General features: G+C 40.5%; 1 protein-coding gene across 1 annotated transcript; it reads right to left on the bottom strand.

The window, feature by feature from the left end:
• Positions 1–4,550: 4,550 nt before the first annotated feature.
• LOC129875176 (uncharacterized) lies at positions 4,551–5,111 on the bottom strand. The gene is made up of 2 exons (XM_055950617.1): positions 4,923–5,111; positions 4,551–4,802 (listed from the first exon to the last, which is right to left on the bottom strand). The coding sequence occupies exons 1-2, from the start codon at positions 5,109–5,111 to the stop codon at positions 4,551–4,553; spliced, it is 441 nt and encodes a 146-aa protein (XP_055806592.1).
• Positions 5,112–13,686: the final 8,575 nt, after the last annotated feature.

Genomic DNA, 13,686 nt, shown 5'->3' with positions numbered 1-13,686 from the left:
GGCTAATGCCCTCTATGCCGATCCTCCACTCCTTGTGCATATACCTGTACTCGAGCAATATCCAATCTTGGCTGAGAAACCATGGCCATACAGCTATCAATCAGGCAACGATCTAGCCCCATCATATAATGATGCACCCTATCAGCCATATCGGCAACAATAGTGGGCGTATGTCTTGCCAACAAGTCAAACTCAAGGCTATAATCTCTAATGCTCCTACCATTCAGTTTCACCTGTAAGAATTTATCAACTCTAGCTTATTTCATTTTTGGAGGCAGAAAATGGCCAAGAAAGGCTTCTACGAACTCATCCCATTCTGCTACAGGAACACCCTCGCCCCTCGATAATTCCCATAACTCATACCAGTTAGCGGCTATGTCACGCAGACAATATGAATCCAATTCTATTGACTCAGTCTTCGTGGCCCTAATGATTCGTAGTATGTGTTGCATTTGCCGAGTAAACTCCTGTGGATCCTCTGCAGGTCTTGATTTGTGAAATTCCAGGGGATTGCAAGCTAGTAAGTCACGGTCTCTCAAACTATCTTTTTTTGTTTGCATCATCTAGGACATGCCTTCGAGCCTTTCCTGTCATCAGTCTGGTCAGAAACTATACTGCGTCTCTCATAGGTCTATCCTCCGCTCCTTGATGTGTGGTTAGAGGCTCCAGCACTGAAGCTATAGGACCTACAGTTGCCGCTGCCCTAAACTCCTCTGGAGGTGACGGCATATTAGAACTCGTCGACTGAGGCACAATCCTTGGCATAGGCTGGGCACGAGCCCTAGTAACTCTCGAGGCCTAAGTAGTTTCCCCTACTGCCGACTTGCCCTTTTGGGCGGTTGTTGCTTTCCTAGGAGGAATTACTGTAAGAATAAGGGTAGGTTAGTGAAAGGTCATCCGAAGAACATAGCTCTATGGCATGATCTAAGATAAGAAAAAAAGATAACATCCTAGATGACCCGTAACCTCCTTCTTATAGATGTGGTGCACGACACACCGATAAACATAACTCTACTAGACACGGTCTGTGGACTTTCCAAGGAAGGACCGCTCTGACACCACTTCTATTACGACCCAACCCCGTAGGCCATGACGGGTGCCCGAATTGGACTCTCACATTTACCCCTGCTAACTATAGGTAAATCTGTCACCTATTTATGCTATAATGTATCAACAAGAATGATAACATATGATCCAATGAGGCTATAATAAAATATCGCGCGAGCCGAGAAGGCTGCCGTGATAAAGGGGAGGTCCCAAAACATTCGCCTTACAGACTGCACATATATACATATACTATCCATATACATGTATACACAACCCACATACATGTCCACCAATCTCTAAGAGTAAGAACAGTAATATAAGGCGGGACAGGGCCCCCGCAGTACCCATAAATAGATAAATATATACATTAAGAGTTAGTACCAAAATCTAGGCTTCGGCACAATGGAGCGCTTCTTAATTGCTAAGTGGGACTCCTACACTGGCGGATCCCCAAAGTGTGTACCTGTACCTACGGGCATGAAACGCAGCCCCGGTAAAGAGAGGGGGTTCAGTACGACATATGTACTGAGTATAAAAAGCATAACTGAAAGTATATCTGAAATAAAGAGAGCCAGGGGGATAAATACTTTACTTAAGAAAACACTGTACTTGTACCTTGTGAATGATAAAAACATGAATGCTCATATTATACAATATAGTTGGCCCTTTCAAGGACTCGGTGAATCATAACTGTAGGACCATTATCGGGTCCGACGCCATCACCACCTTATCACATCACAACATAATACACATATATATACATACGTACCCAGCCCTCTAGGGAGGGACTCGGTGAGTCATTCATGTCATTGCATTATCATTTCCTCATATAGCGTACCCATCCCTTTAGTAAGGGACTCGGTGAGTCGTTCATGTCATTGCACTATCATGTCCTCATATAGCATACCCGACCTTTTAAACTGCGCATGATTACATACCGAACTAGGGACTCGATGATAGAAGGGTTACGGTATACACGAGTAGAGAAGTGAGTAACCATATGCAATTTAAACCATCATTGGAGTTATGTTGAAATAATCAAAATGAACTATCATTCAAAAATTAAGACAATAGCCATAACAAGTACCTTTGGAGTGTCATTATGGTTTGCATCAAAGTAGAACTTTTGGGATCATCTACTCGTATCAAGGCGTAAGAAAATATCTTTTGGAAGTCAAGAAAATGGCCATCTTTGTGGCTTTGAAAATGGGTCTTCCTTGGGATCACATATACTTCATCCATATGTTTCATAAAGTATATGCCAAAAAAAGAAGATTAACTTTACCTACTTACTACTTCCCAAGGTATAGAAAAACTTGAGAAGCCATAGTTCAATTATTGGTAGAGTTATAGCTTAAAAGAGTGAATAAGTTATACCAACTTAGGAAGGTTGAACCCTTTCACATGAATTGAGGCAAAAGGACATAAGTTCTAGGAAATTAAAAACGTCATCCATCTAGTGTACTTAAGATTAAGAACTTCTTGTAGACTTTGTGCATTCTTCGTCCGTTGGCTTTCTATGGGTCATGCCAAAAGAAGAAAGAAGATAAGCTTTATATACCCTCTACTTTCCCTCATAGAGTCATTATATACATATATCATACCCGGTCCGTCATGAACTCGATATCATAACTTTCTCATTGCTTTACCTTACCATCATATAACATACTCAACCCATGATGGGACTCGGTGAGTAACCATAGCATTATAAGATTGTACATATGTCAAAGACATATCAAGAGGAAAGAATGGTAGCTTTACATACTTGTGCCAAAACATGCCAAGAGAAAGCTTCACATACCTTTTCAAGGATTAATTGCAATCCGGCCTGTCTTGATACCTCCTTAACCTATTTGAACTGAAAGTAATACTAAGGTTAATAGTCTTTCACTTTCCAATATCCCACTCTACAAGCAAACACTAATAGGAGTCATTTCCTATCCATTACCCTTGACTAGTTTGTTATTAGTTCTGAAGCTATCGAAAATCGGGTAGCATCTCCCTTATAACTTGCCCTATCAAACTGCTAATCTTATCAGTCATATTACCAACAACAACCAGCAGATATATATACAATCAAATCACCTCAACATTACTCAATACAATTCCAAACAACTAGCTCAAAACTACGATACCAAAATAGAGTTCTTAGCCTTTATTTCGTAAAATCTTTTATCATACGAAATGGAGGGTCATTTGGATGAAACCATCAGAACCCACACCCCGTTTTGAGTAATTTCGAGCCCTTAAACACACAATTAAACCACCCCTAACCTTTTGCACCACAACAACAACACACTACTAGACTTCGATTTACCTACTACGACTTCAATTTAGTTTATTTCTAACGTCAAGCATCCTTATACACTTTTACCACTTCCATACTCACTTAAGACATGTAATATACACCATAAAAACATCATAAACTTTAATTTGAAAAGTAAAGTCTTACCTTGTCCGAAACTCGTCAAACTTGTCGAAACTTGCCTCGGAAGTTTCTTTAGCGCGCCTAAAACTTCGTGGCTATTTGATAACGTTTTGGTATGATCCAAATCATAAATTTTCATTACTAACATCTTCAAAACATCATGGTATACCCTACATAATTAGTTCACAGAACAAAATCGGGAAACTCACCTTTCCTCCTCAAAACCGTAGCTCTCTCTCTCTAGCTTCAAGTTTTCTCTTCTATTCTTTTCTTAAATCTTTTTTTATTGATAAAGATGACTTATAAGATAAGGATAAAAGTAAAAAGTCATAAATATACATATATAGGCAACTTTAGGGGGTGACACATGTCAACCTTTGAGTGGTGACACGTGTTAAGCCCTCGTAGGCCAATGAACCCCTTCCTCCAACTAGGGGCTGCCACGAGGTAGGTGGGGGCCCACCCCTTGGATTCAGCTACTGCCACATGGCACTCTCTTTTTCTCTTTGAGGGTTCATAATATCATCTTATTTTATGAACCTATGTAATACTTACTACGTAATCTTGGTATGCACTCAAGTAACTTGAGTATGTAAGATTTTCATGTTGATATCTTACGTAGGTAAGTCGAGTCCTACGACTCATTACTTGGCCTCCAAATTCTTCTAGATTCTTATAGCCCGATTTCCAATCTTCTCTGTTATGGGGTATCACATTCTCCTTTCCTTAGAGTTGTTTGGTAGTGTTATATATTATCCGGCTCACATGGTAACTTCTAAGAAGCTTAAGAACCTTTCAAGAAACTTAAGAGCCTTTCAAGAAACTTAAGAAGCTTAAGAACCTTCCAAGGTACAAATGTACAGGGTATAACATCCTTCCTACCTTTAAAACATTCGTCCTCGAATGTGAACCAAAACCTTTCCGCAAGATCTTATACAGATTATAGGGAAATTTCTTTCTATTACAATAACACATACTTTCATCATGTAACCAATATAAGAGTTCAGAAGTTGGGATTCCCTATGGACGTAGGGAATAGGTATGGATACATGTATTTCATTTCCTCCTCAGCTTCCTAGGTCATTTCTTCGCGATTCTCATTTCGCCACAGCACCTTGATGAAAGCTACATCCTTAGTCCGCAATCTTCTAATATTTCGATCTAGGATGGCGATAGGTTTCTCTTCGTAGGATAAATCCTCTGTGACCTGGATATCATCTATGGGATATACTCGGTATGGATCACCAACGCACTTGTAAAGCATTGATACATGGAAGACTGGATGCATTGCTTCTAAATCCACTGCTAAGTCTAGCTCGTAGGCAACCTTGCCTATTCAGTAAAGGATCTGGTAAGGGATAATATATCTCGAACTCAGCTTCCCTTTCTTACCAAACCTCATTACTCTTTTGATGGGAGACACCTATAAGAACACCCAGTCACTCACTTGAAATTCTAAAGGTCGATGTTGATTATTTGCATATGACTTTTGCCGACTCCAGGCAACTAATAATCTTTCCTGAATAAGCATCACCTTCTCCATAGCTTGTTGGACCATGTCCGGGCTATTAGTCGAGTTTTGCCAACATAAACCAACCAGTAGGGGATCTGCACTTCCTGCCGTATAAAGCCTCATACGGCGCTATCTGGATGTTAGAGTGATAGATGTTATTGTAGGAAAACTCAATAAGTGGTAAATGATCATCTCAGCTACTTCTGAAATCAATAATACAGGCACCCAACATATCTTTTAGCATTTGAATAGCATGCTCGGCCTCTCCGTTAGTCTGAGTATGAAATGTTGTACTAAGATTCACCTGCGTCCCTAAACCTTCTTGGAATAATCTCCAAAATTTGGCTGTGAACTGAGATCCCCTATCTGATATAATAGATGTGGGAACTCCATGAAGTCTTACTATCTCCTTGATATATAACCTTGTATAGTCCTCCACTGAGTATGTGGTCCTGACTTGAAGGAAGTGGGCTGATTTTGTCAACCTATCCACAATAACCCATATGGAATCCTATTTTTGGAGAGTGTGAGGTAAGCCCATAATGAAGTCCATGTTAATTTCTTCCCATTTCCACATTGGGATGTGCAATTTTAACTATTGGCAGTTCAGGCATTGGGCTACGAACTCTTCTATATCCTTCTTTATACCATCCCACCAATATAAATATCTGAGGTCATGATACATCTTGGTTTACCCCGGATGAACAGAATAACGGGCATGGTTTGCCTCTTCCAGTACTTATTATCGTAGCCTTGTAACTTCTGGCACACAGACTCTACCCCTATATTGTAGTACCCCACCAGGTGTAATCTCGAATGGCGTATTTTCCTTCTGGAGAGCTACGTACCTACACTGTGTCAGAATAGGGTCCTTGTACTGGCATAGCTTTATCTCTTCCATGATTGAGGATTCAGTAATTTCTCAGACTGAAACTCCAACATCATCCGAGTCAGCTAAGCGCACTCCAAGACTAGCTAATTGGAGAATCTCACGGATTATCTCCTTACGTTCTGGTTGTACATTGGCCGAGCTACCCATTAATTTATGGCTAAGTGCATCAGCCACCACATTTGCTTTCCCTAGGTGTATAGAATGTCAACATCATAGTCCTTTAACAATTTTAGCCACCTTCTCTATCGTAGATTCAACTCTTTCTGCTTAAAAATATACTGGAGGCTTTTATGATCCATATAGATATCAATATGTATACCATACTGGTAGTACCTCTATATTTTTAAAGCATGAATCACCGCTGCTAATTCCAAATCATGAATTGGGTAATTCCTTTCGTACTTCCTGAGGTGCTGGGAGGCATAAGCTATAACTCTACCATGTTGCATTAATACACATCCCAACCCAATAGTAAAAGCATCACAATAAATAACATAGTCGTTCGGTCCTTCAAGAAAAGTTAGAACAGGAGCTGTGGTCAATTTATCCTTTAGCAACTGGAAGCTTCACTCACAAGCATCAGTCAACTAGAACTTAGCCTACTTTTGAGTTAGCCTGGTTAAAGGTGCCGAAATGGAAGCAAACTTTTCTATGAACCTCCTGTAGTATCCTGCTAGCCCCAAAAAACTACGTACCTCCATAAGGGTTGTAGGTCTTGGCCAGACCTTCACGGCCTTAATCTTCTTCGTGTCTACGCGAATACCATCAGCCCTAATAACGTACCCCAAAAATGCCACTGAAGTCAGCTAGAATTCACATTTAGATAATTTATAGTACAACTTCTGATGTTGGAGTACTCCCAGTACCACCCGCAAATGGTCTGCGTGTTCCTTTTCTGATTGTGAATAAACTAAAATATTATCAATGAATACAATCACGAACAAATCTAGAAATAGTTTGAACACTTGATTCATCAGATCCATAAACACCACTGGAGAATTTGTCAATCCAAAAGACATCACTCTAAACTCATAATGCCCATATTGGGTTCTGAACGCACTCACACCTGATGATAGCCCGACCGCAGGTCTATCTATGAAAAGCACTTAGCACCCTTCAATTGGTCAAACAAATCATCAATCCTGGGGAGGGGATATTTGTTCTTAATTGTTACCTTATTTAGCTGCCTGTAGTCAATGCACATTCGCAGTGACCCATCTTTCTTGTTTACAAACAATACCAGCGCTCCCCATGGCGATGTGCTGGGCCTAATGAAGCCCTTTTTCAGCAAGTCTTTCAGCTGCTCCTTTAGCTCCTTTAACTCTGTGGGTTCCATTCTATAAGGAGGGATAGAGATGGGCTAAGTATCTGGTAACACATCTATAGTGAACTCTATCTCCCGTTCAGGAGGAAGACCTGGGAGTTCATCTGGGAACACATATGGATATTCATATCTAACTCTATCAAATCAGCCAAGGTATGACGATTATATATATCTACCAAACAATTTCTATATATCTGGTTTACTATAACTAAGTCTCCCACTGGTGTGGCCACCTCAAATGACTCCATTAACTTAGGCTTTATTCTAATTCTACTAGCAACAAAAAGGGATATATATGATAAAGTAGAGCCTAGATCTATCAATCCATACACGTCCCGGGAAAAGATTGATAACATACCTGTAACCAGGTTGGGTGACGTTTTTTGATCCTATCTGCTAGCTAAGGCATACATGTGGTTGGAAGGACCATTAGAATAGGAATCTCCCCCATGGCCTCTGTCATGGCCTATTGGTGTCTGCATACCCCTCCCCATAGGGTGCATAGCCACTGAAGAAGAAGAACCTATAACTGACCTAGTTGGCTGAGCCGCACCATCGGAAGTACCCTTGAATAGCATTCCCTCATACCATGGCCTTGGCGGCTACAAGAGAAACAAGCACCTGTATTCTAACGACATTATCCAAAATGAGGTCTACCATAATGGGGACACTGGGGCAATGGTGGTCTAGATTTTCGAGAACCCTAATTCACCTGTGTACCTGAAACCCTAGACCTTTGCCCGGCTCCCAAATACCTGCTGCTCTCAAATATTCCACCTGGAAACTGTAGGGGTGCACTCTGAGCTGGCTGGGAGGGATATCTACCATGTTGTTGAGTCTTCCCACCTCAAAATCCACCATAATAACTAGCTGATTTAGTTCTCTTACGCTGGCCTCTGTCAAAATCTCTCTCGGGCGGATGCCTTCTATGCCGATCCTCCACTCCTTGTGCATACACTTGTACCTGAGCAATATCTATGCTTGGCTGAGAAGCCATGGCCATACAGCTATCAATCAGGTAACGATCTAGCCCATCACATAACGATATACCCTATCGGCCATATTATACACAATAGTGGGCGCATGTCTTTCCAATAAATCAAACTCAAAGCTATAATATCTAATGCTCCTACCATTCTATTTCAACTATAATAATTTATCAACTCTAGCTTGTTTCATTTCTGGAGGCAGAAAATGGCCAAGAAAGGCTTCTATGAACTCATCCCATTCAGCTGAAGGAGCACCCTCTAAGCTCAATAATTCCTACAACTCATACCAGTTAGCGGCTACGTCACGTAGTTGATATAAAGTCAATTCAACCGACTTAGTCTCTGAGGCCCTAATGATTCCAGTGTGCATTGCATTTGCCGAGTGAACTCCTATAGATCCTCTACAGGTCTTGATCTGTGAAATTCTAGGGAATTGCAGGCTAGTAAGTCACGGACCCTCAAAGTATCTTATATGTTTGCATCATCTAGGTCATGCCTTCGAGCTTGTCCTATCATCATTCCAGTCAGCAACTGCACTGCATCTCTCATAGCTCTATCATCCACTCCTTGCTGTGGGGCTGGAGGCTCTAGAACTGAAGCTTTAGGACCTATAGCTGCTGCTGCCCTAAACTCATCTGGAGGTGACAGCATAGTATAACTCACCGACTAAGGCACAATCATTGGCACAGCCTAGGCACGAGTCCTAGTAACTCTTGGGGCCTAACTGGTTTCCCCTGCTGTCGACTTGCCCTTCTAGGTGGTTGTTGCTTTCCTCGAAGGCATTATTGCAAGAATAAGGGTAGGTTAGTAAAAGGCCATCCTAAGAACATAGCTCTATTGCACGATCTAAGATAAGAAAGAAAGATAACATCCTAGATGTCCTGTAGCCTCCTACTTATGATGTGGTACATGATACACGGATAAATAGGACTCTACTAGACACGGTCTGTGGACATTCCAAGGAAAGACTGCTCTGATACCACTTCCATCATGACCCAACCCCATAGGCCATGACAAGTGCACGAACTGGACACTCGCATATACCTCTGCTAACTATAAGTAAACTTGTTTCCTGTTTGTGCTATAATGTATTGACAGGCATGATAACATATGAGCCGATGAGGCTATCATAACATGTAGGGTAATCCCATAATAAAATCCTGCGTGAGGCCGATAAGGAAGCCGTGAAAAAGGAGATGTCCCAAAACATTTGCCTTACAGGCACTACTTCACATACATATATATACAATCCACATACATATATACACAACCCACATACATGTCCACCAACCTCTAAGAATAAGAATAGTAACATAAGGTGGGATAAGGCTCCCGCCATACCCATAAATAGATAAATATATATATCGAGGGTTGGTACCAAAATCTAGGCTTTGGCACAATGGAGCGCTTCTTAATTGCTTAGTGGGACTCCTATGCTGGCGGATCCACAAAGTGTATACCTGCACCTACGGGCATGAAATGCAGCCCCCCCCGAAGAAAGGGAGTCAGTACAATATATGTACTGAGTATACAAAGCATAGCTGGAAGCATATCTAAAATAAAGAGAGTCAGGGGGATAAATATTTTACTTAAGAAAACAATGTACATGTACCTTGTGAATCATAAAAACATGCATGCTCATATTATATAATATAGCCTGTCCTTTTAGGGACTCGGTGAATCATAACTGTATGACCATCATCGGGTCCGGCGCCATCACCACCTTATCACATCACATCATCATCATCATCATCATATATATATATATATATACATACGTACCCGGCACTCTAGGGAGGGACTCGGAGAGTCATTCATGTCATTGCATTATTATTTCCTCATATAGCATACCCGACCCTTTAGTAAGGAACCCGGTGAGTCATTCATGTCATTGCACTATCATGTCCTCATATGGCATACCCGGCCCTTTAGTGAGGAACACGGTGGATAATTCAGTGAACTGTGTAAGATTATGTACCCGACTTGAGACTCTGTGATAGAAGGGTTACGGTATACACGAGTAGAGTAGTGAGTAACCATATGCAATTTAAATTATCATTGGAGATTTGTTGAAATAATCAAAATGAACTATCATTCAAAAATTAAGACAATAGCCATAACAAGTACCTTTAGGGTGTCATTTTGGTTTGCATCAAAGTAGCACTTTTGGGATCATCTACTCATATCAAGTCATAATAAAATATCTTTTGGAAGTCAAGAAAATGGCCATCTTAGTGTCTTTGAGAATAGGGCTTCCTTGGGATCACATATACTTCGTCCATATGTTTCATAAAGTTCATGGCAAAAAAAAGAAGATTAACTTTACCTACTTACTCCTTCCCAAGGTTTAGAAAAACTTGAGAAGCCATAGTTCAATTATTGGAAGAGTTCTAGCTTAAAGGAGTGAATAAGAGTCATGCTTTATACCACAACATAAGTTATACCAACTTAGGATGGTTGGACACTTTCACATGAATTGAGGTAAAAGGACATAAGTTCTAGGAAATTAAAAACGTTAGCCATCTAGTGTACTTAAGAATAAGAGCTTCTTGTAGACTTTGTGCATTCTTCGTCCGTTGGCTTTCTATGGGTCATGCCAAAAGAAGAAAGAAGATAAGCTTTACATACCCTCTACTTTCCCTCATAGAGTCATTATATAAATATATCGTACCCGGTCCGTCATGAGCTCGGTAGCATAACTTTCTCATTGCTTTACCATACCATCATATAATATACTCGACCCAGGATGGGACTCGGTAAATAATCATAGCATTATAACATCGTACGTATGTCAAAGATATATCAAGAAGGAAGAAGGCTAGATTTACATACTTGTGCCAAAATATGCCAAGAGAAAGCTTCACATACCTTTTTAAGGATTAATTGCAATATGGCTTGTCTTGATACCTCCTTAACCTATTTGACCTGAAAGTAATACTAAGGTTAATGGTCTTTCACGTTCCAATATCCCACTCTACAACCATGTACTAATAGGAGTCATTTCCTATCCATTACCCTCGACTAGTTTGTTATTAGTTCTGAAGCTACCGAAAATTGGCCAGCATCTCCCCTATAACTTTCCCTATCCTACTGCTAATCTTAGCAGCCATATTACCAATAACAACCATCAGCTATATATACAATCAAATCACCTCAACATTACTCAATACAATTCCAAACAACTAGCTCAAAACTACGATACCAAAATAGAGTTCTTACCCTTTATTTCGTAAAATCTTTTATCATACAAAATGGAGGGTCATTTGGCTGAAACCATCAGCACCCTCACCCCTTTTTGTCTACTTTCTAGCCTTGCAACACACAATTAAACCACCCCTAACCTGAAGCAACACAACAACAACACACTACTCGACTTTGATTTACCTACTACGACTTCAATTTAGGTTGTTTCTAACGTCAAGCATCCTTATTGTCATGACCCAACTCCGTAGGCCATGATGGGTGCCAAAACTGGGCACTCACGTATATCCCTGCTATTTGTAAGTAAATTTATCCCCTATTTAAGTTATAACACATCAACATGCAGGATAACATATAAGCCGGCAAGGCTTATCGTAGGCACCACTGTACATACATGCATATACAACCCACATACATGTTCACAGACCTCTAAGAGTAAGAATAGTAACATAAGGCGGGATAGGGCCACCTCCATACCTATGAACAAATAAATATATACAGCAAAGGTTAATACCAAAACTAGGCTCTGGCACAATGTAGTGCTTCTGAACTACTGAGTGGAACTCCTACGCTGATAGATCCCTAAAGTATGTATCTGTACCTACAGACATGAACGCAGCCCCCCGAAGAAAAGGGGTCAGTACGACATATGTACTAAGTATGTAAAGCATAGACATCATAAGGAGATTACAGTTGGCAAAGGGATGCAGGGGCAAGTATAACATTTAACCATTTACCGTACTCGCATCGTATAAAAGAAAGTCATACATATTACCATTACATACTATGCCCGGCCCGTTAGGGGACTCGGTGTACCATCTACATTTTTCTGTCATCATAAGCACATACATATTATTAGCGTTGTAGAACGTACAGCCCGATCCGTGTATATAGTAAGTACATGTCGAGAAACGTACGGCTCGATCCGTACATCGTATAATAATGCCAAGGAATATTCGGTCTGATCCACATATCATATAGTAATGTTGAGGAACGTTCAGCCCGATCCACTTATCATATAGTAATGCCGAGGAACATTCAGCTCGATCCACGTATCATATAGTAATGTCGAGGTACGTTCGGCCCGATCCACATATCATATAGTTATGCTGAGAAACGTTCGGCCCAATCCACGTATCATATACTGTACCCGGCCTTTTATGGGACTCGGTGTCATCATATCATCATATACCGTACCCGACACTTTATGGAACTCGGTGTCATTATATCATCATATACCGTACCCGGCCCTTTATGGGACTCAGTGTCATAATCATCACATACCGTCCCCGGCCCTTTATGGGTCTTCATGTCATAATCATCATATACCGTATCCAGCCCTTTATGGGACTCAGTGTCAGATGTATTATAGTATACACAAATCAAGTAGTGAGTAACCATATACAATATAAATCATTATCAGAGACTCGACAATATAAGAAGATTAATCTATTGTCCGAGGACCAGAATAGTAGTGTAGCCATCTCGAGTGCCTTCTAAATGCCATTGAGGCCTATATCACTTAGGATCTCGGGGACCCTAGACATGTACTAAAGTAATACAAACATTTCATAGAATTAGGGATACCCGTCATCACATAGTCCTTAGGACTAGGAACTTATGCATCCAGTACTTCTCAACCTATGGATTTCAAGAAAAGTAGTTTAACTTACTACAAGAGTTTGACATTCAGAAGTGAATAAGAGATACAGATTACATTTAGGACTTAAAAGTGGAGTTACCCCAGAGTTCGTATCACATTTTACTTACAATTAGGACATCCCAAAGGAAGAGAAAGAATATGTTTTACCTAGTCTCTAGTTTTCCTCAAGGAGTCATCATTTACATATATCGTACCCAGCCCATCATGGGCTCGGTATCATAACCTTATTATTGCATTACCTTACCTTCATATCACCACACTTATGTCAAAGAAATATCAAGAGGAAAGAAGGGTAGCTATACGTACTTATGCCAAAACATGCCAAGAGAAAGGAGATAACTTCAAATACTTACTACTCTCCATCATATAGAAGCCTTGAGAGGCAATAACTCAACTAGTATAGGAATTCTACCATCGAGAAGTGAATAAGACTTATGAGTCATACTTGGGGTTATATGAATGGAATTATTCCCACATTTCGTATATCAATCACTTAAGGCTAAGACATGCCAAAACAAAAGAAAGGGTAAGCTTCACATACCTCTTACGGATTAGTTTTACACGTTTGCCTCATCGTCTCTAGTTCTGAATCTACCGAAAATTGGGCAGAATTTCCCCTATAACTTCAA

Source organism: Solanum dulcamara, chromosome 11, assembly GCF_947179165.1.
Source record: "Solanum dulcamara chromosome 11, daSolDulc1.2, whole genome shotgun sequence".
NCBI lineage: Eukaryota > Viridiplantae > Streptophyta > Magnoliopsida > Solanales > Solanaceae > Solanum > Solanum dulcamara.
The sequence above is the reverse complement of the archived record's forward strand: the minus strand, read 5'-3'. Positions and strand labels throughout refer to the sequence as shown.